Source organism: Suncus etruscus, chromosome 16, assembly GCF_024139225.1.
Source record: "Suncus etruscus isolate mSunEtr1 chromosome 16, mSunEtr1.pri.cur, whole genome shotgun sequence".
Classification (NCBI taxonomy): Eukaryota; Metazoa; Chordata; class Mammalia; order Eulipotyphla; family Soricidae; genus Suncus; species Suncus etruscus.
This window is the reverse complement of record NC_064863.1, coordinates 11,005,228-11,031,885: the sequence shown is the minus strand read 5'-3', so window position 1 is coordinate 11,031,885 and position 26,658 is coordinate 11,005,228. Positions and strand designations below refer to the sequence as shown.

At 35.6% G+C, this 26,658-nt stretch overlaps 1 protein-coding gene across 1 annotated transcript in view; it reads right to left on the bottom strand.

Annotated features, from left to right (window-relative positions):
• Positions 1-26,658, bottom strand: part of CPEB2 (cytoplasmic polyadenylation element binding protein 2) — a 68,298-nt gene that overhangs the window by 14,575 nt on the left and 27,065 nt on the right. The window contains exons 5-8 of the mRNA XM_049789967.1: positions 23,649-23,699; positions 17,254-17,277; positions 3,445-3,615; positions 2,150-2,239 (exon numbers count right to left, since the gene is read on the bottom strand). Of these exons, the coding sequence (XP_049645924.1) occupies positions 2,150-2,239; positions 3,445-3,615; positions 17,254-17,277; positions 23,649-23,699 (336 nt within the window). The remainder of the gene's footprint in view (positions 1-2,149; positions 2,240-3,444; positions 3,616-17,253; positions 17,278-23,648; positions 23,700-26,658) is intronic.

Genomic DNA, 26,658 nt, shown 5'->3' with positions numbered 1-26,658 from the left:
TATTGTAAGTTACTTAACTTTAATATTGATTTGCTAGTAACATTTAATATTAATTTTTAATTGTTAGGTTAGATGTTTAATACTAATACTAATGTTTACTACTAATAACAGAAACAAACTTTTTTAAGTTATCATCAGGGAAGAAAATGTGAAGAATTGTTGGAGCCACTAAACAAGGCATGGGACTTATAAACTAGCCAAGGCAAGCTATCAGACATTAATATTTCATTTTCTTTTTAGACCTTATTAAGAGCAAGCTTTCTCTTCCTCCATTCAATTTTTTTCCTTCTCCTCATTTTAGTCTGGGGCCTAGAGTGTTCTTGACAACCTCTCTTTAAACCATTGCATTTTCTCATGCAGTTATTCTAAATACCAAATGTATGCAAAAATAAAAAAATATTTTTAAGAATTTAGCTCTGAGAAAGGAATTATAACAGAAGAATTCTTGGCACACAAAACTAATACGAGATTTCTGATAATTATATGCATTTTTCTACTTTCTGTCATTATGAATTACAGAATCTTCATTATTCATTGCATTTTATGAGAAATTGAATTTTCAGGTTTTTTTTTTTTTTTAAGTTATGCCATTAGATCATGTGCTTCCATGAAATAAAGAACAACTTTTGAACAGGGATTTTTATCCCAGGAGTTTAGGAAAATCAGATTAGTACTGTGGATTTATATCCTGCAGTCTAAATTGTCACATGACTTGGGGGTTTACTGGAATTTGGAGTCCCCAAATCCTTGGCTTAGAATTTTCCTTCCAAGTGGCTAGTCCCACCTGCCTCTCTTCTCCAGGGGAAGACAGGAGTCTAAAATGACACAGGATGGTATTTATATACTCAGATGCAATAAAAGTGATGCTTTCTGTTTGTTCACCTAAAGAAGGTACATTTCTAAGGCAATGTTGAGTAATATTTTTTCTCATCATGGAGCTTTGGCAGTAACCCAGTAATTTGAAAACTTCTATTTAGAGAGAAAATCCATTGCCGTGTGATACGAATGTGTAGTTGTGAACTTTTGTGAAATAATGGGGGAAAGGGGCCAAGTGATCTCAGGTGCACTGGTGGTATTAAGAAAGAACAGAACTAAATAGCAAAACCACAGAGCCAACAATGAACACATGTGACCCAAACTCTAACAACCAAACTTAAAAATAAGGGCCTGTTATGCTGGCAGGCTGGGGCAGGGGGTGAGGGCATGGGATGGACACTAGGAACTTTGGTGGAGGGAAAATATTTATTTATTTTTACCACATTTAACTCAATTGCGAGAACAGATTATTTTTCCCTAATATTTTATTTTAATGACTTTCAAAAATTCTACCTTTAACTCACTTGAGAATGTGCCATTGGCAATCACTCTTGGACTCTGTCACCACCTTCCTACCTCAAACTTCCTCTCTCCCGCTTTGTCAACGGGCTTGCTTTGCTCTAATAAATGTTAGCATGATTTCTAAGTCTTCCACTGTGTAAGGCTTATTTAGTATGGTTGTACTGAACATTTATTCTCAGTGTTCTAGAGAATGGGATGAATAATTTGTCCTGAACTTAGCTTTGTCTAACTTTCCTGACTAGCCACATTTCCTCTCGTCTTTAAATTTGCCAATAGCTTCCTGCACTTCCTTCTGTTGTTACCCAGATTCCGTTATCTAGAACAGAAGGCAAATCTTTCAATATTTAACCTTCTACAGGTTTATTCATTCCCATTTCTCATAAATATTTATTCCACTAAACAAGTTTGTACCTGGATTACTGAGAATGAGACATCAGACTGAGAAACTACTAAAAACATTAAACTGAGCAGCTGAACCCATTATTACATTATTAAAGAGAAAGCCCACGTTTTTTATTCTGGTCAGAGTAAGTTTTATATCTACAAATTTTAAGTTTTATATAAAGATGTGTTTATTTTCAACATCAAGAAAATCTTATTGGCTCTTTTGTGTTCATCAAATTAATTCCCAGGTAAATATTAGTACCAAAAATTCACCATTTTTGGTCAGGAGAGAAGCTCAACAGATTAGAACATATGCTTTGCACATAAGAGCCCAAGTAAGACTGCCAGCACAGCCAAGAAATGAAGCTAGAATAACTTTTGAGCACCCTAGGTAAAAAACCCCAATAAAACAAGAACAAAAACTCACCTTTTGGTGGAAAATAGGACTTGCTTTCTGCTTTATGAGGCCAATCTACTACTAAAGGTCCAAATCTTCTGAAGCTAGCAGTTATTTCATCTTTAAAGAAGTATAATTATATGCATTAAGAATTATTTTAATGGTTCATTCTAAATGTTCCCATCTTTTATAAGTTAATTTTAAATTTTAATATTCAAAAGTGCAACTAGCCTGAGATAAACTATAATAGAAGTACTAGAAATATAAATAGTATCCTTAATTAAAAGCATACATAAAATTACATAGCTATTTTGATTTAAAACTTTCATTTTTAAGCAGTACATTAGCCAGAATCAATTAAGTAAGACTTCTAAAATTTTATACAACACTGTATAGATACTAATGAACTTATGATATAGTAATAATAATGTGCTATCCTAATATTACAAGCATAAAAATTCTAATACTCTATCAAACTTAAATAAAAAAATACCCATTACTGCTTGAGAAGCAAAATCTTGTAAGAAAAAAAAATATGAAAACAAAGATACAAAAAGTAATAGTACTAGTACTCGCCAGAGCAAACACATCTAGTCAAAACCAATGATAGTCATTTTGAGAAACAGTAAAAAAACCTCCATTTTTAAATTATTTGAATCAATAAAAAAGTTCTCAAATACAACAATAACTTGTTTATTAGTCATAAATTTCAGATTCCTCACAAATCTTACAAATATTGATATTTTTAAACTGTATCTTGAATTAGGGTTCTTACTATTCCTTGTATCATATGTATTTGTTAGTAGCCTATTTGTAAAACCATTGTTTTTAACATTCTCTTTCATCACTCTTTGGGATTTCATCATCTCAGCTATCTTTCACTCATAAGACTTTAAAAACGTGAGCAGATGTAGTTTCATGGTTGAATACATTTACTTCATTTGTTATGTCTGATACTCACGAAGTTTTTGAGTTTTATATAAATATATAAAATAATATATAAAATAAATATAAAAAAGCAAAAGATTCTATGTATTCAAATTTATTTTATATTTTGAGATATTGAGCATATAGAGCATAAAATATTTATCAAATAATGTCTGAGTTAACAATATGTATAAGATATAAAGTAATAAATTTTGAATAGGTTTATTTATTATTACCTCCATACTACAATAAATTAAAAACCATTTAAATAGATGGTTATACATTCTAATGAAAAAAAAATCTCTATATTCTAGAACCCTATATTCTTTGTTTTTAAGAGTTTTTAAGTCTTTAAGATTTTTTAAGACTTTGTATTTAATCCCTAATCCACAATTTACCTTCATCGATATCAGGAGGAAGACCACCAACAAAAACTTTTCGAGAGAAGCGTTCTATTCGCTCTCCATTTTGGTGAGCTGAGTAACATGTGGGTGAATTTAAAACTCCAACTTGATCACTATGACTGTCATCCAGCAAGCCATCATCAATTGGGAAAAGGGATGAGCGACCTAAAATAAAAGAGCAAAGGAGACCTCAATCTTAGGTCAATCTTTGTGGGGGAAAAAAAACAAAAAACAAACAAACAAACAAACAAAAAACCAGCAAACTCAAAGACATTTAGAAGGTAAAGGCATAAAAACAAATTAAGAGAAATTCAGGCATTTTAAGGTTTAAATTATCTGGAGTCAACAGAAGCAGGAACAATTTAAATAAACACACTCATATGACAATATCTGAACCACAAACACTAAATTCCTGTGACTTTTATGAATGGAGAGCTAAACAAAGTGTTTATAATCAAGGAGACCTTTTAAAAAGTGATGGCGGAAAGGAAATAACCCAGGCTAAATATGTAAGGTTATAAAGAAACACTTTCCGATTCTAGTAAGAGCAATGGCAACATTTTGCGTTTACGATACTGAGTTAGTTTATTGCAAGATTCAGTTATGTCAAAAGATAGATCCAGACGTAGGTGTGGAACAGAAAAGACATCTTTCCTCTAGGCCTTCAGTCCCATCCGAATCATATATGCTCTACAAACCTCAGCTCTGCAGGCAGCAAAATTAATAATAATAAAAAAAAAGTCAAAGAAGATTACCTAACTCAAAGTAGTTACTTGCAATTCAAGAAAGGAGTAAAGGGGACAGAGAGACAGTATAGGGGCAGGGCTTCTGCCTTAGACAGCTGACCATGCATCCCATGTGATAGCCAGAATCCACTAAGAGTTAATTCCTGAATGCAGAACTAGTAGTAATCCCTGAAGTAATCTCTGAATACTACAGGTTGTGACCCCCAAACAAGCAAACAGAAAAGGAAGAAAGTTCCTCTGAAAGAGGAGTATTCATGCTAGTAAGTAGATAATTTGTAAATGCTCAGGTGAAACTGGATAGCATTAAGGTACAAAAGGAAAAGGAGTGTTGCTGACTCAGATCATTAGAGAGTGGAGGACAGTTCTAAGTGGAAATCTTGGCAAGGAACATTATTTTGAGTAACTACTTCAAGCGGAAGGTGAAAGAGAAAGAAAAAATTGAATTCAAGGAAAGTGTCAAAGTTGCTAGAGAGGCAGTACAGCAGGTAGGTAGGGTGCTTGCTTTGCATCTGACTTAGCAGGGTTTTATCCTCAGAATGCCTGAAGGTCCTCTGATAACACCAGGAGTCAAGAGAGAGCATGGACAATCGGGTATGTACAAACCCCCCCCCCCCACTTCCAATATATACAGAAAAATAATCTGAAGTTGACCTTATAAAGGCTCTTGGCTCTACCACTGATAGATGCCAAAGAGAAATAATGAGACATTTCCTTGTAAGGAAATATAGGAAGAAATGCATCCGTCATAGAGGAAGGAAAGAAGTACAAGTCAGAGGGAAGTCAAAATACTGTGAGAGGGCACCCAAGAGAAAAACAAAAAACAAAAAAACAAAAAAACTGAAGGGCAGTGGAGGAACAAGGGGAATGTGTGCAGATCTGATCTCTAAATGAAAAATGGGGTTGGAGTCACAGCACAGATTATTTTGTGAAGTGCAGACATCAAAGGAAAATGACTCTTTAGAAGTTTATTGTAGAGAAGGAAAAAGAAAATAAGAATGGACATGAGTTGTTTTTTTTTCCCTTCAGAATGTAGTAAAGAATTGCTTTTGGCTAAGACAGAGAATCTACAACATGAGTCTTAACAGATATGATAAATATCTAACATAAAATGTCATTCATATTTTACCATCTTGAAAAATGTTATACATAATGATGCAAGAGATATGAATTAAGTCCATATGGAATAGTGAGTTACGGAAAACAGGGGTCACTGGGGCCGGAGAGATAGCCTGGAGGTAAGGTGTTTTGCCTTGCTTGCAGAAGGTCGGTGATTCAAATCCGGGCATCCCATAAGGTCCACCGAGCCCGCTGGGAGCGATTTCTGAGCATAGAGCCAGGAGTAACCCCTGAGCGCTGCTGGGTGTGACCCAAAAACAAAACAAAACAAAACAAAAAAAGAAAACAGGGGCCAGGAGGAGAAAAGGCAGTAACAATGGGAGTACTAACTAGAAGTTTATAAAGAATTTGAAGTTTGCTAGATATAAAATATATACAGAAATTTGGTTTAGAAAAACAGGAATTCTCCACATTTTTAAATTCAGTTTAAATAAGATATTGTGAAAGATGCTGAGTTTACCAAGTAACTTTGTATTAATTTAACTTTCCCATAATACCTTAGCTATAGGGACCAAAGAAAAGACAATTATCAATATTTTTTCAAGACCAATAGAAATAAAGCTTTTCAAAATGGAACTGCTCTACTTAACAAAATGAACCTCACTCAAAAATCATTAAAAATAATTTTAATTGGGGCCAGAGAGATAGCATGGAGATAAGTCGTTTGCCTTGCATGCAGGTCGGTGGTTCAAATCCTGGCATCCCATATGGTCCCCTGAACCTGCCAGGAGTTTTCTGAGCATAGAGCCAGGAGTAACCCCTGAGTGCTGCCAGGTGTGACCCAAAAAAAAACAAAAACAAAGAAAAATTTAATTATGAATTACTGGCTCATCTCTTTAATAATGTACGAAAGCAAGTAATTAAATATTTAGAAAACAGCATGCCTAGTAACTACAACTAGTTTTTGATTTAAAAAATATGAAAATTGGGGCCAGAGAGATAGCATGGAGGAAAGGCATTTTGCCTTGCATGCAGAAGGATGGTGGTTCGAATCCTGGCATTCCATATGGTCCCTGAGTTTGCCAGGAGCAATTTCTGAGCACAGAGCCAGGATTAACCCCTGAGCACTGCCAGGTGTGACCCAAAAACTAAAAAAAAAAAAAAAAAAAGAAAAAAAGAAAATTCTAATTTTATACCAGGACAATACCTTGGAAACTATTCTACTCTAAAATGTTCTAACACAAATAAAAATGTAATAGTTTCATATATTAAGCTCTAACACACCAAAATTATTTAGGGTCTAGAAAATACAAGCAATGACAAAATTATTATATATAAAATGTCAAAGTGATCCCAAAAGTTATTGAACTTTTTATGTGCACTCTAATTTCTAACTACATTCAATTAATATATATTTACTAGCTATAATATGTTCTAACTAATAAAATTGATAAAATAAAATTCTAGAAATTCAAACGTCTGTGTAAGTCAAAATTAATATAAAAAAGAGTATAATAGAGGGGCCGGAGAGATAGCATGGAGGTAAGGCGTTTGCCTCTCATGCAGGAGGTCATCGGTTCGAATCCCGGCGTCCCATATGGTCCCCCGAGCCTGCCAGGAGTGACTTCTGAGCGTGGAACCAGGAGTAACCCCTGAGCACTGCCGGGTGTGACCCCCCCCCAAAAAAAAGAGTATAATAGAAAAGCTACAATAGATCACATAATAAATATAATCACATGAGATTTCATTTCTAAAAAATAATCGCCATTTTCTTTGAAAAGAGTATAAAAGTCAAAGAGTTAGTCTAATTATAAACAGTTAACTGGGGAGTCAAGGAGACAGCCAAGGCAGGGAGCTGCCGACATAGGCCTCCCTTGCCCACTTCTGTCCCTCAGCACTCACTACTGCTGGCGACATACCCCCATCACTGCCCCAACCCAATACTGAGCCATGCAGCCATGGTTGAGTATGTCCAGGAATCCAGAAAGGGATCGATCCCCTTTGAGCATTTCCTGGAAGAAGCCCAAAATCAAAAATTGCAGGTTAACTGAGTAGGTATTATCAATTCCTCTTGTTCATTATCTTTCCCTATAACTCAAATGAATATGAAAGAAGCACTAGATATCTCTTCTAAATACTTCCTAGTACTAAGTATACTTGATACAAGTACCCTCCCCAACCCATTAAAATGACTGGCTGTAAAGGTAACAATTATATGGACTGAGAAAAGCAGAATGCAATTAGAAATTATCCAAACTAAAATATTATCGTTTTTAACAAAGATTAAATTACTCCCACCTTTTTCAATCTGAAACTATTTAGACTCTTACTCTTAAAAATAATGGAATTAGGGGCCAGAGAGAGAGCATGGAGGTAAGGCGTTTACAAGCATAAAGTCAGTGGTTCAAATTCCAGCATCCCATATGGTCCCCCAAGCCTGCCAGGAGCGATTTCTGAGCGTAAAGCCAGGAGTAACCCCTGAGCACTGCCGGGTGGGACCCAAAAACCCAAATAAATAAATAAATAAATAAATAAATAAAATAATGGAATTAAATGATGAACAAACATATATACCATCAGTGATAAAGAACAAAAGCTATATAAGTGAAAGAATTCCATACTCATAAAAAAAATGTACAGTTTTAAGTCCACACCAGAAAAAAAAAGGTTTTCGATAAATAATCCCAGTTTGTCACAAAAAGATACAGTAAATATAAATAGTAAGATGAAGACACTAAAATCATGACATAGATAAGAGACTGAAAAAGAAAATTGCTAAAATAAATCCAACTTTCTGAAACTTAAGAAACAATATGCTTCCTAAGCAAAAATAATCACGAAACCCCCTATTACTAATATTAAGCACAAAAAAAATCAATAAAGAAAAAAAATCAATAAAGAACCTATGAATATTAAAAAGCTAAAATAATGTACAAGTTATGCTAATAATTTCAATTTGAGGAAATAAAACCTGAACAATGTAATTTTGAAAACTAGCACAAGAGAAAAATACCTGAGTCAGAGCTACAGTACAATGGATAGGGCACACACAGGTGCCCCACGTTTGGAGGTCCACTAAGGTCCACTAAGACCTCCAATAATAATTCCCGATTGCAAACATGGAAGTAATCCTTGAGTACTGCCAAATATACCTCCTCACAAAAAGGGAGGAAAATATTTAGGACTCAGTATGGATCTCCAAAAGCAGAGAAATGAACAATTCATCAATTAAATACATCAAGTCTGTAATTTAAGAATCAATCTTGCCACAATGAAAATGCCAGGCTACATGGGGCCCAAGTTATAGTGTGGCTAACCCGGGACAGACCCGGCTCAATCCCTGGTATCTCATATGGTCCTCCGAGCCTGCCAGGAGTGATTTATGAGTGCAATGCCAGGAAAAATCCTGAGCACATCTGGGTGTGGCCCAAACACAAAAATAAAGAGAAAATTCCAGGCTACATGCATGGTTTTATTAGTGATTAAAATAGCCTCGGAGAACAAATCCAGCAATTTGAAAGGGCATGAAAAAAAAACTATAATCCTACACCATACCCCACTCCCAAGAAAAAATTTCAAGAAGGTATATAGGCTTAGACGTGAAATTAAAACAACAAAAAATTCTAGAATTTCTTTCTGATGTTTGAATAAGAAATGATCTTTGAGGATGATAAGGCTGATGAGGAAAGATAGCAACTAGACTTCAATCAAAATAAAGCACTGCTGATTACGAGAATCAATCTTAAGTGGAAAAAGAAGTCATCACTAGAGAGTAAACAGGACTGAATATTCAACACCTTCTATTATGAAGACACTCCAACGAAAAATGGGCAAATGACTTATCACTTTAAAAGAAAGAAGCCAAGACTTCAGTTCTCTGGAAGATAGAGAATTACTGAGAGATATCAGGACGGATAAAATAAAAACGTTTATCTAGTCCACCGGCAAACTTATCGTTATATACAGTAATTCCACTATTACTTTTATATCTAAGGGAAATAAGCACCTGCCTAGACAAATACCACCATGCATTAAAGAAAAACGTTCATGGATGCTTTACTTGTAACTGGCCCTAAATGGGAAATTAAGTCTATACAGAGAAAAGTGGACATGTTTGCTCAAAGAATGATTCAATTTACCAATGAAACGATTAATTGCTAATAATTCCTTCTTTTTGAGCCCACACCTCTGTGCTCAGGGATCACACTTGGTGGGCTTGGGAGACCATTTGGGTTGCCAGGGGTCAAATCCCAGTCAGCTGCATGCAATACAACTGCCTTACCCACTATACAATCTTTATGGCCCTGCCAATCGCTCCTTTGGTACAAATAAAGGATTATGCTACAATCAGAGACTGAAATTCATGACTAAAATTATGACTTCATTTCAAAATGCTCTCATCTGTTTAAAGAGCTCATTGAGCTGTTCTGAAGATTTTGAGCCACGGTAACATTTTACATATGAACACCAAAAAAGTGTTTTGATTTCTCCAGATAAATAACATTTATTTGAGCTTACCTACCACCAGTACTGACGGCTATAGTACATTCCACTGGAGAAGTAACTTAGGTTCTCACAAATATAAGGCATGTTTTTTACCTCTTAAACCATACCTCTGAGTCCCTCCAGATAAATAATGTTAAGAGTATTAATATTAAAGGTATGAATACTAAATATTGATGCTATTTGACATATCACAAATAGATTAGCAAGCTCCAGCTGGAACCTCTTAAATGTGATTAGTGTTGGCTTGTTTAAAGTGGTAGAATTTTTCTGTTTCAGCTTCAGAAATTATTTGATTCTGACCAAAGCTACTGATAACCTCTACTTATTAAAAATTAAAAATTCTTTTTTTTCCTTTTATCTTTTTTTAGGCTAGTCAAGTGAAGCAGTGGGAGTGGAGAAGGAACAAAGAAATCTGTAACTAGTTGTGATCAATTAATTGTAAACACCACTGCACTCAGACCAGCCAAAAATTCAAAATTCTTTTTCTTTTTTTTTTTTTTTGGTTTTTGGTCCACACCCGGTAACGCTCAGGGGTTACTCCTGGCTATGTGCTCAGAAGTTGCTCCTGGCTTGGGGGACCATATGGGACACCGGGGGATCGAACCGCGGTCCGTCCAAGGCTAGCGCAGGTAAGGCAGGCACCTTACCTTTAGCGCCACTGCCCGGCCCCCAAAATTCAAAATTCTTAACCCTACCAAGATATATAAAGAACTATTACCCAAAGCTGCTATTTCAGTGGTTCTAACTTTAAATATGTATGTACTTACACAGTGTATATATAAATGCATAAGAGACATATAATCATGTTTACATATTTAAATATATAAAAATAAAATAAAAATAAAATTCTGTAATAGGTTGAAGGTGCCAACAGAAAATGCAACGTAAGATTAGTTTTGTGGCAAGAAACACAACTTCCACAAGCATGAGTCTCACTTGTGGTGGTTAATCATGACTTTTATTACATATTGCAAAATATTTTAATAAAGAGACTAGAAAAGCGTATGATATTTTCCATATTTCTCTAAAAACTCAAGCTCCCGAGGGCTGGAGAAAATAGTCTAGTGGACAGGGTGCTTGCCTGGCATGTGACCACTGCCAGAAGTGATTCTTAAACCTTAGTACGGCTGGGTGTGACTCCACTGCAAAATAAAAATAAAAATGGAACTGTAGCTCTGTATCAGGACTTCAAACTTTTTCCATTCCACGTTTATGCCTGAGAAATGTAACATGGGTAAATGCTGCCAGAAACTTTAGTTCCTTATACAGATGGTTGGTTTAGAATAAATGTTTAGTCTCTAAGCACGCAGAAATCTTTCACTGTTAACTATTATTTTTTTGTTGTTCCTCATTCAGTTACTCGATTCTCTCCTAGGAATTGTGACCTGCAGTTCAAGCACAGTTAGCCCAGTCTAACTGGATGAGAGTAGTCCCAGGAATGGTGAGGGGCTGAAATGATCCAGAGGCTGACAGTAGAAGCCTCATGTAAATTTTGGGGGACACTTTCAACTTGTTGGCTTGAAAAAGGTAGCTTTCCAGGGGGTGCTGTGTCATAGAAGATACAGAGTCTATGCAGTTGAAAAAGCATCTCTGACTCCAGTATGTATGAGATGCTTGAATAATGAGAATTATACTTGGCATTTCTTCTTCTTCTCTTAGATTATTTTGATTTAGAGGTGGGAAAGACAAACCTAAACTGTGTGCTGCAGGCTACTCCTAGCTCTGTGCTCAGGAACCACACCAGGAAGGAAGGGAGGGTTTGGAAGGCTCGGAGCATACATGGGCATCCTGTGTGCAAAGCTCGTGCTCAGCTGGTGGAGCTCTTTTTCCAGTCTTTACTCTCCGTATTTTTGTCTGACTCTGGACTCCCAGACACACAGTTCCTAATGTATCAACAAAAGGAGGCTGAATGGGAAAAACTTCTGGGCAAAATTCTGTCCATTTATAATGGCTTAAATTCTGCATGTTTATTTAATCTCAATCTAATCTATTCTATTTTTATTCCCAAAATACATTTCTAAAGATGACATTAAGTACACAAGAAAAAATGGATAGTCTTCCCCTCTTCTAAGACTTGAGAAGACACTCAATATTGGAGAAGATAATCCACCCATGTATATGTGCATAATTTTTATTTATATACAAGGTCTTAAAAAGCCTGTGAAAACAACAGAAGGCTCAGTATGGATCTCTCCCAAGCACTACCTGCTTCATCAGAATCACTAACAAGAGATATCTCCAAAACTCAGAGAAAGCTCGATTACATAACTGCACATAACAGTTAAAATATTTTGCCCTCCCAATAATTGGTCTTCTCATGATACAGTCATTTATTTAAAAGAAATCAATTCTAATTAGATATGATATTTACCTTGAATTTAATTCCCCAAAGTTTTGTGTCCTTGGAAATTGGTTTCCCTGTGTATCCATAGGGAGCAGGGTTGAGTCAATCTCATAAAATAAGGGTTGGAGATTTTTTTCTGGAAAAGCCAGAGACTAAATAGAATAGACTTAGAGTGGATTGCTAAACTACTCTACTCAGCTGGGACTGCATCTCGGAAATAACCAGACAGGAAGTCCACATAGAGAAGCTTCAGACAAACTGCTTACAAGGCGCTTGAGAGAGCACAGTGGGGAGCATGCTTGTCTTGTAAGCAGCTGACCCAGGTTTGATCCTAGGCACCCCAAAAGGTCCCCTGTGCCTGCCACGTGATATCTGAGTACAGGACTAACCCCTGAGCCCCAACGGGTATGGCCCTAAACAGAAATCCCCAAACCAAGACTCTGCTTACAAGACTAGTTTTTGGTCTGTGAGGCCTAGTGGCTGATTCTGGTTGCTAGTTGCTAGTGTTCCATAAGGGACACCCCCACCCCCAAATGCTTTGAAGATTTTGTAGCTTGTCTAACAGCTACCACAGTACTTTTCAAAGGTGAAGGATTTCAACCTTGAAATCATGAAAAGATTCAGAATCCATGATCCTAGGTGTGTACACTTTCTCTGCCTTTTTCTTGATGGTTAAGAGTCATAGGAGTTCGAATCAAACCTACCAAATTCTAGGTCAGCTTTCAAGTATTAGATACAGTACTGTTCATTAATAACTCAGTACTCATTACAGCACACATCCAGTGACTACACTATATAAACAAACCCATTATCTCAAATAACTGAACACCCATAATTTAATATTCTTTAAAATTTCTTTTGACTTTTCATTTTACTCTACTAACTCAAACTTTGGGTTTATCTGTTAAGGGATTGCTTTGTGGGGCTTACTGGCAAAATAAGTTCTTCCCATTTCTTTTTATCTCATTCACTATCATCAATATAAATATTTACAAACTATTATATTTGATATAATCAACAGGTGTCAAATAAATTTTATGCAATATTAATTTCATATGAATAAATGTCATTCAGTTGATTTCTATTTCATTCACAATATTATTATTAATATAGCTTCTTTCTACTGATGATGAAATACACTCTACTAACTCAAGCTTTGGTTTTACTTGTTAAAAAGATTTCTTTGTGGTGCTCAATACCAAAATAGGTTTTTCAAAACTTTTAACTTTATCTTATTTATATCATTAATGTAAATATTATTTATTGTATGTCAAAGAAATGATTATATGATACAAATAAGTAATATTTAGGTCATTTTCCTTTTATAATAGCTTACTAATATTAAATACTCTATTTCTTATCCCTTTTTGAACATAGCAGTCTTTGATGCTTCTGGTAATGGGCAGATTTTAATATAAAAATATTTTGAGCTGAGAGAGTTTAAAGTACACTTTATACTTCCCTGTAAAATCCTAATCCCGTTCCAAATCCACACCATATGCTTTCCTCGCAGATTAGAATGGAGGCACACAGAATTAATACAGAAGGTAGTTTTTTGTTCTCTCTAATCCTGATTCTTAGGCAGTACTGAAGTAGAACTCAATGACTTCCAAGGTATGAAGCCCTGTATATAAAATATATAGCAATGCAACTTAAAAATATGGAGGGAAAAAATAAACCACTTGGCTCCCTTAAAATCATTTTTATTATATTAAAATTTGATCAAGCTTATTTATATGTTAAATCAGACTGACTTACATTTCTATTGACATCACAGTAATTAAAATACATAAGCTATTTTGGTAGTAATTTGGTTTGACTACACAGTCAAGTGGGAAATTTTCTAAAAATGAAAACAGCTACTCTATGCTGGGGCTGATTTTAAGTCAAAGTTGTAAGTAAAAGAAAATGGTTTTTCCTAAAGTGGACTACAAAATCAAACTGCTGTGTGAAAATATGACTGTTATGTTGCCAAGAGTATCAACTTGGCGCAACACATCCCACACAACAATCTGATCTGTGTACAAAGCTTTCTGAAGAGAAAAATGACTAAAAGGGGATAAGGAAGTATTTTCTTTTCTTTCTTTTCTTTTTTTCTTTTTTTCTTTTTCTTTTCTTTTTTTTTTTTTTTTTTTTTGTGTGTGTGTTTTTTAGGGCACATCCAGTGGCATTCAGAAGTTACTCCTAGCTCTGCAATCCGAAATCACCCCTGGCAGGCTCGGGGACCATGTGGGATGCCAGGATTCGAACCGGGATTCATCTGTGTTGGCTCATGCAAGGCAAAAGCCTTACCACTGTGCTATAGCTCCAGCTCCTAGGAAGTATTTTCTATGCATTACATCTAAATCACAGAGCCAATAAAGTGGTTAGAAGGCCTGATAGATATATTGGCTCTGGGAAGGGGGAAAATACATCAACACTAGGGAGATAGCCAGCCTACTCATTTCTAGTTCTTTCTGAGCTGTTTCTTTGGCATTGCCCCCCCCCCCCCCGTTTTTTTTTTTTTTAAAGCACTGTGTTCTTTCTAGTTCAAGCATTTTTCAGTTCAAATGAAATATCTCAAAGCTATTTTTATGTGTTCATCTGACTGTTAAAATAAATTTTATTTTGTTTGGGACCATACCTCGTGGTCTTATTCTGGTGCCAGGAATAACACGAAGCCAGGGCTCTTGCATGCAACGCATGAACTCTACCTTTGAACGACTTTATCAACTTCTCAAATCAATTTTTTAAACTAGTATTTTGGCCTATACCTAGCAGTGCTTAGGGATCATGCTTGATGGATTTAGGGGACCTTATGAGGTGCCATGAACTGAACCCAGTTGACAGCATGCAAAGCTGGAATCCTAGCCACTGTACTATCTCTCCAGGCCCCTAATTTTAGGATAATATCCTTGCTTTCACCTAAGATCAGCTGAAAAATTACTTATTTGTACTGTTTGGGGGAAAATTCTGGCATTTCTCTTCCCTACTGAGCCCAACGGGAGTGTGAAAGCTGTCTGTTCTGCCCTATAGATTTCTAGCAGAAGCCTTCCACACAGGGTTCTTTCAGCACTGCAGGCAGCTCTCAAGTAGAGGAAAGCTTGAAGGTTCCCAGAAGACAGATAGAATGGGAGCAGAAGCAAGTTTCTATCTAAAAGCAGAAATTTTGGTCTTTTTTTCCCTTAATATTTAAACTAATTCTAAACAATTACTTGAGGGAGGGGTTTGAGCCAATTACTAGACCAAGAATAATAATAAATATATAAATGTCTCTTGGCCTTTAAAACTCACTAGATCTTTCTTTTAGGGTATGTGTGAGGGGTTGGTGATGGGCCATACATGGCTGTTCTCTGGACTTTCTCCTGGTTCTTTGTTCCAGGATCACTTGTGGCAGGCATAGGGGGCCATATGGAGTGCTGGAGACTGAAGCCAGGTCAGCCACATCATGGTAAGTGCTTACCCACTATACTATCTCTCCGGCCTGTAGAAATCCCTAAATCATATTTAGGCTAGAGTACTCAAAATTAAACAAAATCCCTAAGGTTAAAAGATGAAAAGTGTATACCAAAGAGAAGAATCCTAAATAATTTTTTCAAAAAATGTTACACTGGCAGACCAGGGGACTAAAGGTGGAGGTATGGGATGCATACTGGGAACTTGGCTGAGGAAGGCCAACGCTAGTGGTGGGACTGGCCCTAATTCACTGTCACTATATTCCTGAAATACAACTGTGGAAGACTTGTAATTCACAATGGTCTCAATAAAAAATAAATAATTAAAAAAAAAAGAAAACAGAAAAAGTGAGAGGATGATAAATGGGGTTTCCAAGAGAACTGAAGCTCTATTTTGTTGTTTTGTTTCTGGGACAATGTCAATGGTACTTGGGAACTACTCTGATTTAGGGCTGGGGGTTGGTTTCCAAGCTATTCTGGGGGACCTCACAGCTCTGGGGAACAAAGTCTGGTCTTCTGAATATAAACCATGTGCTAAACCTACTGCCTTATCTCTTTAATCCTTGAAAGAGCATCATGAAGACAGTTCATCCATTGGAAAATGGCATTAAAATTATCTCCTCAAAGGTCAACAACAACCTGGACACTATTATTCAACTCTTGAGTCTTAAATTTCTATAGTCTGCAATAGTTTTGTTCAAAAATTCTTCAAGGAACCAAAGATCCAATGGAATAATCGAAGGAACCAGATTCTAAAACTAAATTCAAATTCAGACAGAAATACAAAACAATACAATACAATACAGAAATGATCTTTAAAAACACAAAACACTGGTTTCCATCTCCAGTGACACATGTTTAAAATGAAAGGTGCCTAAAAGCACTGTTATAACATGATTTAAGGGCAACAAAAAGTCTTTCATCCAGTTTGATTCTTCCAACAACCATATAAATACCAGGATTAGCACACAGAGGATAATCTTGTAGAAAATGTTATTCTGGTTGCTTTGCACCCTTCATCTACAGTTCTCACAATTCTACATGCACTCACACATATGCAGACACACACACACACACATACACACACACGCAGAGCAAAGTTAAGTCACAGAAATGTCAGCTGCTTTCCTAGGAACTTTACTAACTCAGCAACCCTTTTTTTCCCTTACGATAACAAAATTCCTGAGGACGACCTTTGGAGAGAGAAAAAGAAAAGCATGTGTTGAGTCCTCTTAGAAGGCACAGGGAAATATTAGCAATATGATTTCTCTGTAAGTGTTAACAATAATTAATCTTGGTGCCATTATTTTTAATTGGGATGAACAAAAACAAATCAAGTATTGGCTGGAAATTTTATGCTATAGATGAGACAGTAAGCTATAGAACTAAAGCAGAAAAATCATATTGCCATTGTTAGCACTTATTAGAAACATTTCTTAAGCAAACTGTAAATGGTAGCTTGATCTTAAAAGGCATAACATCTCAAAATAGTTAAAATTTGAAAGTTTCAAAGGAAAAAAGATAATTAAATGACATTTTAGAATTAAATTGGGCTTTACATGGTAGGAGATCAGGATTCAAAAGTATGACAAGGGGCAAATCAGAAGACAATTTTTTGGTGAGCCTAGTCATTGCATAGGAATCAGGATTAATCACAACAATGATCAGTAAGACCCAATTAGAAACAGTTAAACCAGAGCAAACGGAAATGAATTACCTCGTCTTCGCCCATAACTCCTTGCTGCATGTAAACAAAGGACAAATTGTAAAAATTCAGAACTAAAAATAAGCCCACATATACAAATATTTATGATATAAAGATATGTGGGCATCTGGAATATTGTATTAGTGCTACTTTGTTTTAAGAGCTAAGAGGTCACCATATAACATTAGCATGTTACCAATGATTATATATATATTGTATATATTTTATACAAAATGAAATAGAAAATATAAAATTTATTCCCATCATGTTAAAATTCATGAGTACATGTTTTATCTGAGAAATATATAAATAACATTTTGCAATTAAACATAATCCTAAATAATTTTGTAATGAAAGAGTAAACTTGCTTAAATTTTTTAATTATAATGAAGTGACTAGCATGAAGAATCGAAACTAACACATATATAAATTCCAATCCATTCTATAAGCTCAATAATCAAAAAGTACTGGAAGACATAGAACATAAACAGTATTTAAACTAAAACTATGCAATCTCAATAGCCTCAAGTAGAAAAAAAATCAATCCTTTAGAAAACTTGATTAGTTGGGAATATGGTTAATATACTAGAGCTAATAACAATTTCTATCCATGTATTCATTTCTACCACTGGAGTAAAAGGGATTTAGGTACAATTTTTAAATCATTGCTATGAAATAATAGTAGCTATTTAAAATACTATATACAGGTAGGTAAATATATTCATATAAAAGCAAGTTTCCATTTATACAATTAGAGTCTCATATATTCATAGGAGGAAAAACATTGTATTTCTTTGAACAGTTTGTAAAAGTAAATCTTACTCTTCAATACCCTCTCAGGTAGGTAGCAAGTGAGTATTTTTCCCTTGAAATAACATACAAAATCAAGATGATAAATTTAAAATAACTCAAAGAGCTCAATTCATGTTTGTGGATATATGAGGCCCGAAAGAGTTGTGAAATTAAATAATTTCCAATCTAAATATGTATTAAAGGCCTTGAGAACTGATTCTCTGTAAAGTATGTAACTTAATATCAACAAAATATTTCATATCATTAAGTAAATCATAAAGAATTTATAAAAGATATTAAATGTATGCTATCCTATGATAAGAAAGCTCATTTACACTTCAAGAAATAAGTCAAGGGGGGTGGAGCATTAGTGCAATAGGTAGAGTGTTCTCCTGGCACAAGACTGAACTGGGTTCGATCCCTGGCATCCCATACAGTCATCTAAGCAAAGCACTGTCAGAAGTAATTTCTGATTGCAGAGCCAGGAGTATGCCCTGAGCATCGCTGGGTATGCCCCCAAACCAAAACAAGCAAACAAAAATCCCAAGAAATAAGTCAATAAATGACCTTTATCTTTTATATAATAACGTTGTCTTGCTGTCAATATACTATACTCAACTACATGTAACTTACTAGACTGCACCATAACCTCCAGTTAATTGAAAGTCCAACATATCTGACTTGTCTTATATATTGAACTTCGCTAGCTGAACTTTATGTGTACACACATGAATTCATATATTTTAGAATTTATACAGTTGGCCTAATCTATGTATTGATTTAGGGTAAGGAGGGCAGTGGAAGTATTTAGAATTCTGTTATCAAGACTTACGGGGCCAGAGAGATAGCATGGAGGTAAGGCGTTTGCCTTTCATGCAGGAGGTCATCGGTTCGAATCCCGGCGCCCCATATGGTCCCCCGTGCCTGCCAGGAGCAATTTCTGAGCCTGGAGCCAGGAATAACTCCTGAGCACTGCCAGGTGTGACCCAAAACCCACAAAAAAAAAAAAAAAGACTTACAAAGATCTAAAAATCAAAGGCAGGAGCCAGAGAAAGAACCCTGTGGGTTAACTATTTGCCTTGAACATTCCTTGCACATTGGGTTCCATCCCTGGTATCCCCTAGGGCACCCCAAGCACCATAAGGAGTGACCCTGGAACACAGAGCCAGGAGTAACCCCTGAGTACCACCAGGTGTGGCCCCAAAAACTAAAAACTAAAAACTAAAATAAAATAAAAACCAAAGACAATCCTCTAGGATTGAAGTCAGTTGTCGGAAAACTAGATGTCTAACAAGAATTTAACAAGAACTATCAAGAGCAGATTATAGAAGAGAGAATTCTTGAAGCTTTAATATGTGGATTCACCCTGAAAATGATCAACAGGTTCTCAGCATTTCAGAGCCAAGACTCAGGAGGTGGGCTTCAAAATTATCTCTAATCATGGCAAAGTATAAATACTTCATATATTTATTTGGGGGACATCCCACTTATACACATAGAGGACTGAGTATGCATAAAACAAAGGAAATTCTTCACACGAGGTGGTTGAAAAGTCAAGTTATGAATGAGGAAGAAGTCATAAAGTGGCACCTAGCTTTTGAATTGAGAGAATGAATGACATAACCACTGTGTTCTCAGCTTTTATATTTGTAGCAGCTGCTTCATAGTAGTGACATAGTGACAATACGTACAAATATTTATAGAATCTTTGGCTTTATCTCAGCCCCTAGGCTGAGTAATTTAGAACATTTCTCCATTTATAAGCATCATGCCCTGAGAAATTTTAGAATCCTATAAAGAGTTATTGCATTTATTGTTAGGACAATCCTCTACCCAATACCAAAATTAGGACTGACTGTAAATAAAACTAAACATTTAATATTCCTTGTACTGCAAATAACTAAATCTACATCTATCACACTAGACAATGCAACTATGACGCTATACAACAGTGTGTATTTATGTATAATTTCTGTGCCAACTTGTGGAGCATTTCACATTATAACTCTGAATCACCATTGCTGAATAACTCAGAAAGCACTACTGAGAAAAATATCAAATGACTACTTGTTATATTTGTAAACAAATGTCCTTAAACTTATGTCCTTCCAAACTCACTCAGAATATGATATACATAAAACAGAGAACAATCTGTTTCATAAAAACTAGATTATTAAGGGACCAGAGTGATTCTCATATTTTATAGTAGATATATAGTATCTATCTGTATATATTTATATAGTATATCTATTTATATAGATATATATCAATATCTTTCTTTTATAGTAGATATATAGTAATATATAAAATATACTATATTTTATAGTAGAGAGGTAGGGTGTTTGCACATGGCAAACCCAGATTCAGTTCCTGGCACCCTATACGGTTTCCTGAGACCATCAGGAATGATTCTTGAATGCAGAGCCAGGAGTAAGATCTGAATACTGTCTGGTGTGGCCCCCAAACAAACAAACCTAGAATATTAAATTCCAGGTGCATGTGCTTTACACTGCATTAAAATATACAGTTCAAAAAAAAAGTGAAAAATTGGCTATTTCACAGACATGTATAAATTTTGCTAAAATATACTACAAATATGTATATATACATAGCCATAATAGTATTTTTTTATACTTTTGCTTTTTTAAATGATATTTTCCCATATTTCTCTGCTCCGTTCTCCTAATATGTACTAATAAAATTGCAATCTACTTTCCTTTCGAGAAGGGTCAGGGGTATACAACTTAATCAAAACAGAAACAAGCATTTGAAAGACAAATCATTTTATACTTATTATGATGGAGTCTGAAATTGTTTTGCTTTGTTTTCCACTATTAAAAATAAAAGTTTGGGGGGCCGGGTAGGTGGCGCTGGAGGTAAGGTGTCTGCCTGCCTTGCAAGCGCTAGCCAAGGAAGGACCGCGGTTCGATCCCCCCGGCGTCCCATATGGTCCCCCCAAGCCAGGGCCGATTTCTGAGCACATAGCCAGGAGTAACCCCTGAGCGTCAAATGGGTGTGGCCCAAAAACCAAAAAAAACAAACAAACAAAAAAATAAAAGTTTGGGAACATAAGCATTTCAAAATCACATAATCCATTCACTCCTACATAACATGACACTCCTAAAGGACTTCTGAGTGTTAATTTTTGACTACTGTCCAGTCTCCACCAGTTGTTTCAATTGTACTTCTACTTACATTGAAGAACTATTTGTTTGAAAAATATAAAATAATTCAACACTATTTTTAAGTAGGTCTTGCCTTCTCTCTTCAATGGCTACAGAAACTCTGAAATTCTTATTATTACAGATACTTCATTACCCTACAAATATGCCCAGTTCTAATATTGCTTCCTCTCTTTACTTATGATCCTTAATAAGCAAGATGCTTTGCCCCGCCTCTGGATCACATTGTCTATACAAACCAAAAATACTCTTTTATTTATTTATTTATTTATTTTTTTTTTAATGTATGTGTGGGGTGGTGGTTATGTCCTGGTTTAAATTTTTTTCTTTCAGTCCAAGATCCTTGCCAGAAAAAGTTTTAAGATTTCCAAGACAGTTTATGTATTAAGTATGTATAACGCAGAGCCAAGAGTAATCCCTGAGCATGACCAGGTACAATACCTTCCCCTATAACCAAAAACAAAACATTTTAGTGCTAGAGATAGAATTAAAGTTCAGAAGATAACTACTAAAATTATTTTAACACACAGTAAAAGAATAGTTTGCATGAAGAAAACCTGCAATCAGATGCCCTCGTATCTTTCTGGTCCAAAAGTGTGTAGACTGAACTCAAGTCATGACTGTGAGCTTTTGAACTCTTTTAATGAATGAATTGGCTCTCAATCCATCAAAAAGCCCAACTTACAAATTCCTCACTGAGACTTTCTACAAGACAAGTTAAGGGGTTCTCATTACCAATTTCCTCCGGAGCTAAAGAGGGGTGAACAGGGAACACTAATGCTGGAGCTTGTATAGCATTACACACCTGTCTTCTTCGGCTAGGCCTTACTGAGTTGGACGGAATGACCATGGCAGTCATGTGAGACCACATGCCCTGTACCCCCCACTAAGTTCTAGGCAAGAAAAGCCTCAAAATCAGTCTGAGGACAAGGTTTCCAAACCCCAATTGAGTGCTTGAAATCCAGCCAATGGTTCATTTTTCAAGTCACAAGTTACATACACTATCCCTTGCTGACCTGTCCTCAGACACAATTCCCCTCCCACATTCATCCACAAACCCCTTCACTCAAGAAACTGCATCAGGGAAAAGGTTCTAGCCGTGGACAACTTAGAACCTGTATGCAACAGGGAGATCCAGTCTGGAGACATTCTCATCCTAGAGCACAGTCTGGCCCTACCACTAGAGGTGTGACAAACCAACCGAAGCAATTAGAAAAACCTTATAAATAAGCAGTGCTGAGCCAAGGCTGGAGGTGGCGGTAAATAAATATCCAGAGCCAGCCTATCAATCTTTCCTTTAAGTTTTCTTGAATTGTTCTCAGTCCAGAATCCTGCAAATGTGGCAAGCAATCTCCCAGGTAGCTTGGACCTAATTCCCATCTTTTCTGTTATACTGTCTTAGTATTAGTCCACAGGCTCTACCTTTCTACTGCTTTGCAGCCTGTTGTACTTCAATTGTGAGGCCAAGTTATTCTAACAGTGCTTCAGTAAAGCTAAGATACGAAAGCAAATTCATAGAATTTTTTATGTGTATAGCCAGAAAATTAAACCCAGTCTCTTACATATTTACAGCACTGTGCTCCATACCATTTGAGCTACATCCCTGGTCAACAATTATCCATTTTAATTAAACGCCATTTCTATTAGTGCTTCTGCCTAAAAAGGCCTCGCCTCCTCTATCCTCCGGTTTAAAAATACCTCTGTGAGGGATAGTTTAATTCTCACATCTACTCTAACACACCGATATGCAATACTGCCAATCACTGAACACAGTGAATGTCCCAAAGCAAGAAAGGAAGTTGGTGTGAGTCACAGTATCTGCACAATGACCAGCTAGTAGTTGAACCAAAACACAATCCTGTACAAAACACAGAGTTCATTGCATTTCCAAAACATCTTGTTTGACTCTCAGAATCAACTTGGGATTGTTTTTTGTTTCACAGAAGAGAAGCCAATGTTATGAACAAGGGCATAATATGTATTGGAAAGCCAATATTAAGACCTGGGACTCTCTCCAATAGCTATGATCAGTGCAATGCATTCTACTGCCACAAAAACACACACTTCAGTAATCGCCTGGACAGCCATAAAACATGCAAACTTCTCATTTGGTTATTTCTGGGAGGACGGGTGTTGTGGAATTGGGGATCACACTCAGAAATAGTGCAGGGCTACTCCTGGCTCAACTGTGCTGATAATGAGGTGACAGGGATCAGAACAGGGTCTGCAGCAGGCAAGCAAGAGCCTTAACCCCTGTACAATGGGCTCCAGAACCCTAGTTCTGCTTTCTATACAGCAAGCTGCAATTTTATCTTATACTCACAGAATTATACAAATAGCTGTATATGAGGAAGGTTTAGAATAATCTGCATACAAGCACTTTACTTATACAAATCAATTGTAATCATACAATTTTTTTTAAATAAAACTTACCATTTAACATTAACAGATTGTCAGTTCCAGGATGTGGATAGCTCAGTCGGCCTTTAAAAAAAAAAGAGAAAAAAAATGAGAATAAGGAACTATATGAAAAATAAATAAATTTAAGGAAGAAATTATTAATCATAGTATACTTATAAAAATACTGAAGATAATATTTAATATAAGTATGAGCTTACTAAAATCACTTCTGAAAGTTGGAAACAAAACAAAATTTAACTATCTTAGTTCCTAGATCCTTAGAGCACAGTTTTCCTTTGGAAGAAATGCCTACAGGAAAATAACTCTAGTGTTTTGAAATGTGGAAACAATGTAGATAATCCAGTCTCTTTCGGTATTTTTAGTTGTTGTCACTTTTAATATATTTCCCAAAAATAAAACCAGGCAAATAAATGAATATTTTCAAACCATGGAAAATATTTTAAAGCAGCCAGAACTCTTCACATTTTGATTTCACAGTGGTTTTCAAGTTTTGTAAATCATTTAAAATGTATTACAAATATCACTAGAAATTCAACTTGTTCAAAGTTCGCAATTAGTATGGCAATATAATGGGTGAATTAAAGCTTAAGAGCTTAAAAGTAGTAGTGTACTTTGAATCACTTTGCATTCAAATCTATATTCACACAATGCAGGATGACAGCATTATATACTATGAAAAAGAAAATAAACTGTTCATTTCAACAAACTGATTTTTGCCACCATTTTTACTATGTACCACAATTATCTGACTAAATGCTAATAACCAAAATAATCTTTATTTTTAGTTCATTAAAATACAGAATTTTCCTTTACTGCTTGAATCTCTAATAGTCTATTAGAAAGGTACACTGAAATACAAGTAGAAGACTGCTGAGAAATAAGTCTGTAGGATTGCAATTTTTTTTTGCAATATTTAGCAAGTTCCTAACTTGAGGAGCACAGACTACACCTTTTTTTTTTGGTTTTGGGGGTCACACCCCATGGTGCTCAGGCATTACTCCTGTCTCTGAACTCAGAAATCACTCCTGGCAGGCTCAGAGGTCCATATGAGATGCAGAGAATACACCTCTCCCCTCAAATACAAAATTCAAAATGAACAACAACAACAAAAACAAAATAATTCAACAGGCTGGAATGCATGCTTTCTATGCTTAAGAACAGAGCTCAGTGTCCAGCACCAAATGGCATCCCAGAAAAAAGACAAAATAAACCCCAAACTGAAATAACAATGAAAACAAGGTAAGGATTTAATCTGCCCAATTAGAGCATGCAGTCTGAAAATGAGGTCCCTTGCGTGCAAAGCAAATGCCCTTCCTGCTGTCCTATCATCCGGCCCCTCACCAGGTACCTTTGCCACCTCAGCAAGTATACTATGCTGTAAGGGCCTTTTATTATAATCTAAAGTTTCATACAGGACAAATGGGTCTATTGGATTTTGTTGGGATAATGCATAAGTAATGATGCTAAAAAAAATCTGTAACGGTGAGAGATAAAGAAAATTCAAATTTTTATATATATAAATACATTATAAACACACACACACACCCCAACATCATCTAAGCTCTAGTTTAATAACAGCATTACTTTCAGACACAACAGAAACACGTCATAGTTCTATCAAAAAACAAAGTACTCCCCTGTTAAGTATATAGCATCTTCACTCCCCTATCATGCTTATTTCCAAATTTCATGTAGTTTATGGCATTAGTTACCTAAATGTCTTAAAAGTTTTTCTACTCTAAAAACATACATGTTTCTTGTGATTCTTTGAATGGAATCAGAAGACGTACAAAAGGAACAAATAACTAAAAAAAAGAAGCAAAGCTTTATGAATCGTTCAGGACATCATCATTTTGTCCTAGCGGCCGAGTTTATTTTGGAAATACATTTATTTCTAAGTATCTTATGGCAGCTGACCGCATTCGGAAAATGATTTAAAGCTATGAAAACATTATTGCTCTTTCTAAATTGAACTTGAAAATCAAAGTCCTTCCAAAAACAAAAAATCTGAATCACTGTTTAGTTTAACAAGGTTCCATTAACTCTCACAGAGAGTCAATGGATAGGACACTGGCCATAAAGTATGACACAATTTCTGCTTAGGGTGCAGAGCAATAGCACAGCGGTAGGGTGTTTTCTTTGAATTCTCTGACCTGGGATGGACCAGAGTTCAATTCCTGGCATCCCATATGGTCCCCCCAAGCCTGCCAGGAGCAATTTCTGAGAGCAGGAGCACTCCTTGACTGCTGGCGGGTGTGGCCCAAAGCCCAAAATAAATAACTAAATATACTTTAAAAAAAAAGTACACTTAATGTACAGCAATTTCTGCTTATAAGTTGGGAGGAGCAATAAATACAAATGTAAAATTTTAATACAAAAGGTCAAAAACAAAGTTATGTACAGTAAAAGCTAGCTTGATACACACTGGAATGCTTAAATAAGCACTTCCAGGAAAGTGAACAGAGATAATCAGATATTTTCATTGCCTTTGGTTTAATTTCTTGACAATGAATGTTTTTTTAAATCACATGTTCAAAAGAAATACCTATCTACAAGTGTGTGCATCTAGATTGTATACCAATTTTATATGCTTACATTTGCGTATTCTAAAATAAAATTAGTTCTTTACATAGGAAAATCTTTCCAAATAACAAATATTCTAAAATGGAATAAGCTAATTTAGGCCCATAATACTTTTTGTCTATCATAGTAAAATAATTTACATATTTAATTTACTGTAATTTTAACTCTATAAGATGCACCTGACGAGGAAAACAAGAAGAAAAATTCTAAAGCAAATGGTGTACTAACATATTTAATAAACTATAACAGAATAATATTTCAACCGTGTTCAGTAATCAGCAGTCAAGTGACATTAAGAATCATTATGACTGTCATTAACAAATGGAGAGTTTAAGTTTTGAGTACTCTTCTAGTTTTCTGGGAGCCCCAAGAAATTCTCATTGGTAGAGTCAGCATTCACTCCATAAAATGCACAGACATCCCCCCCCCCCATCTTTTG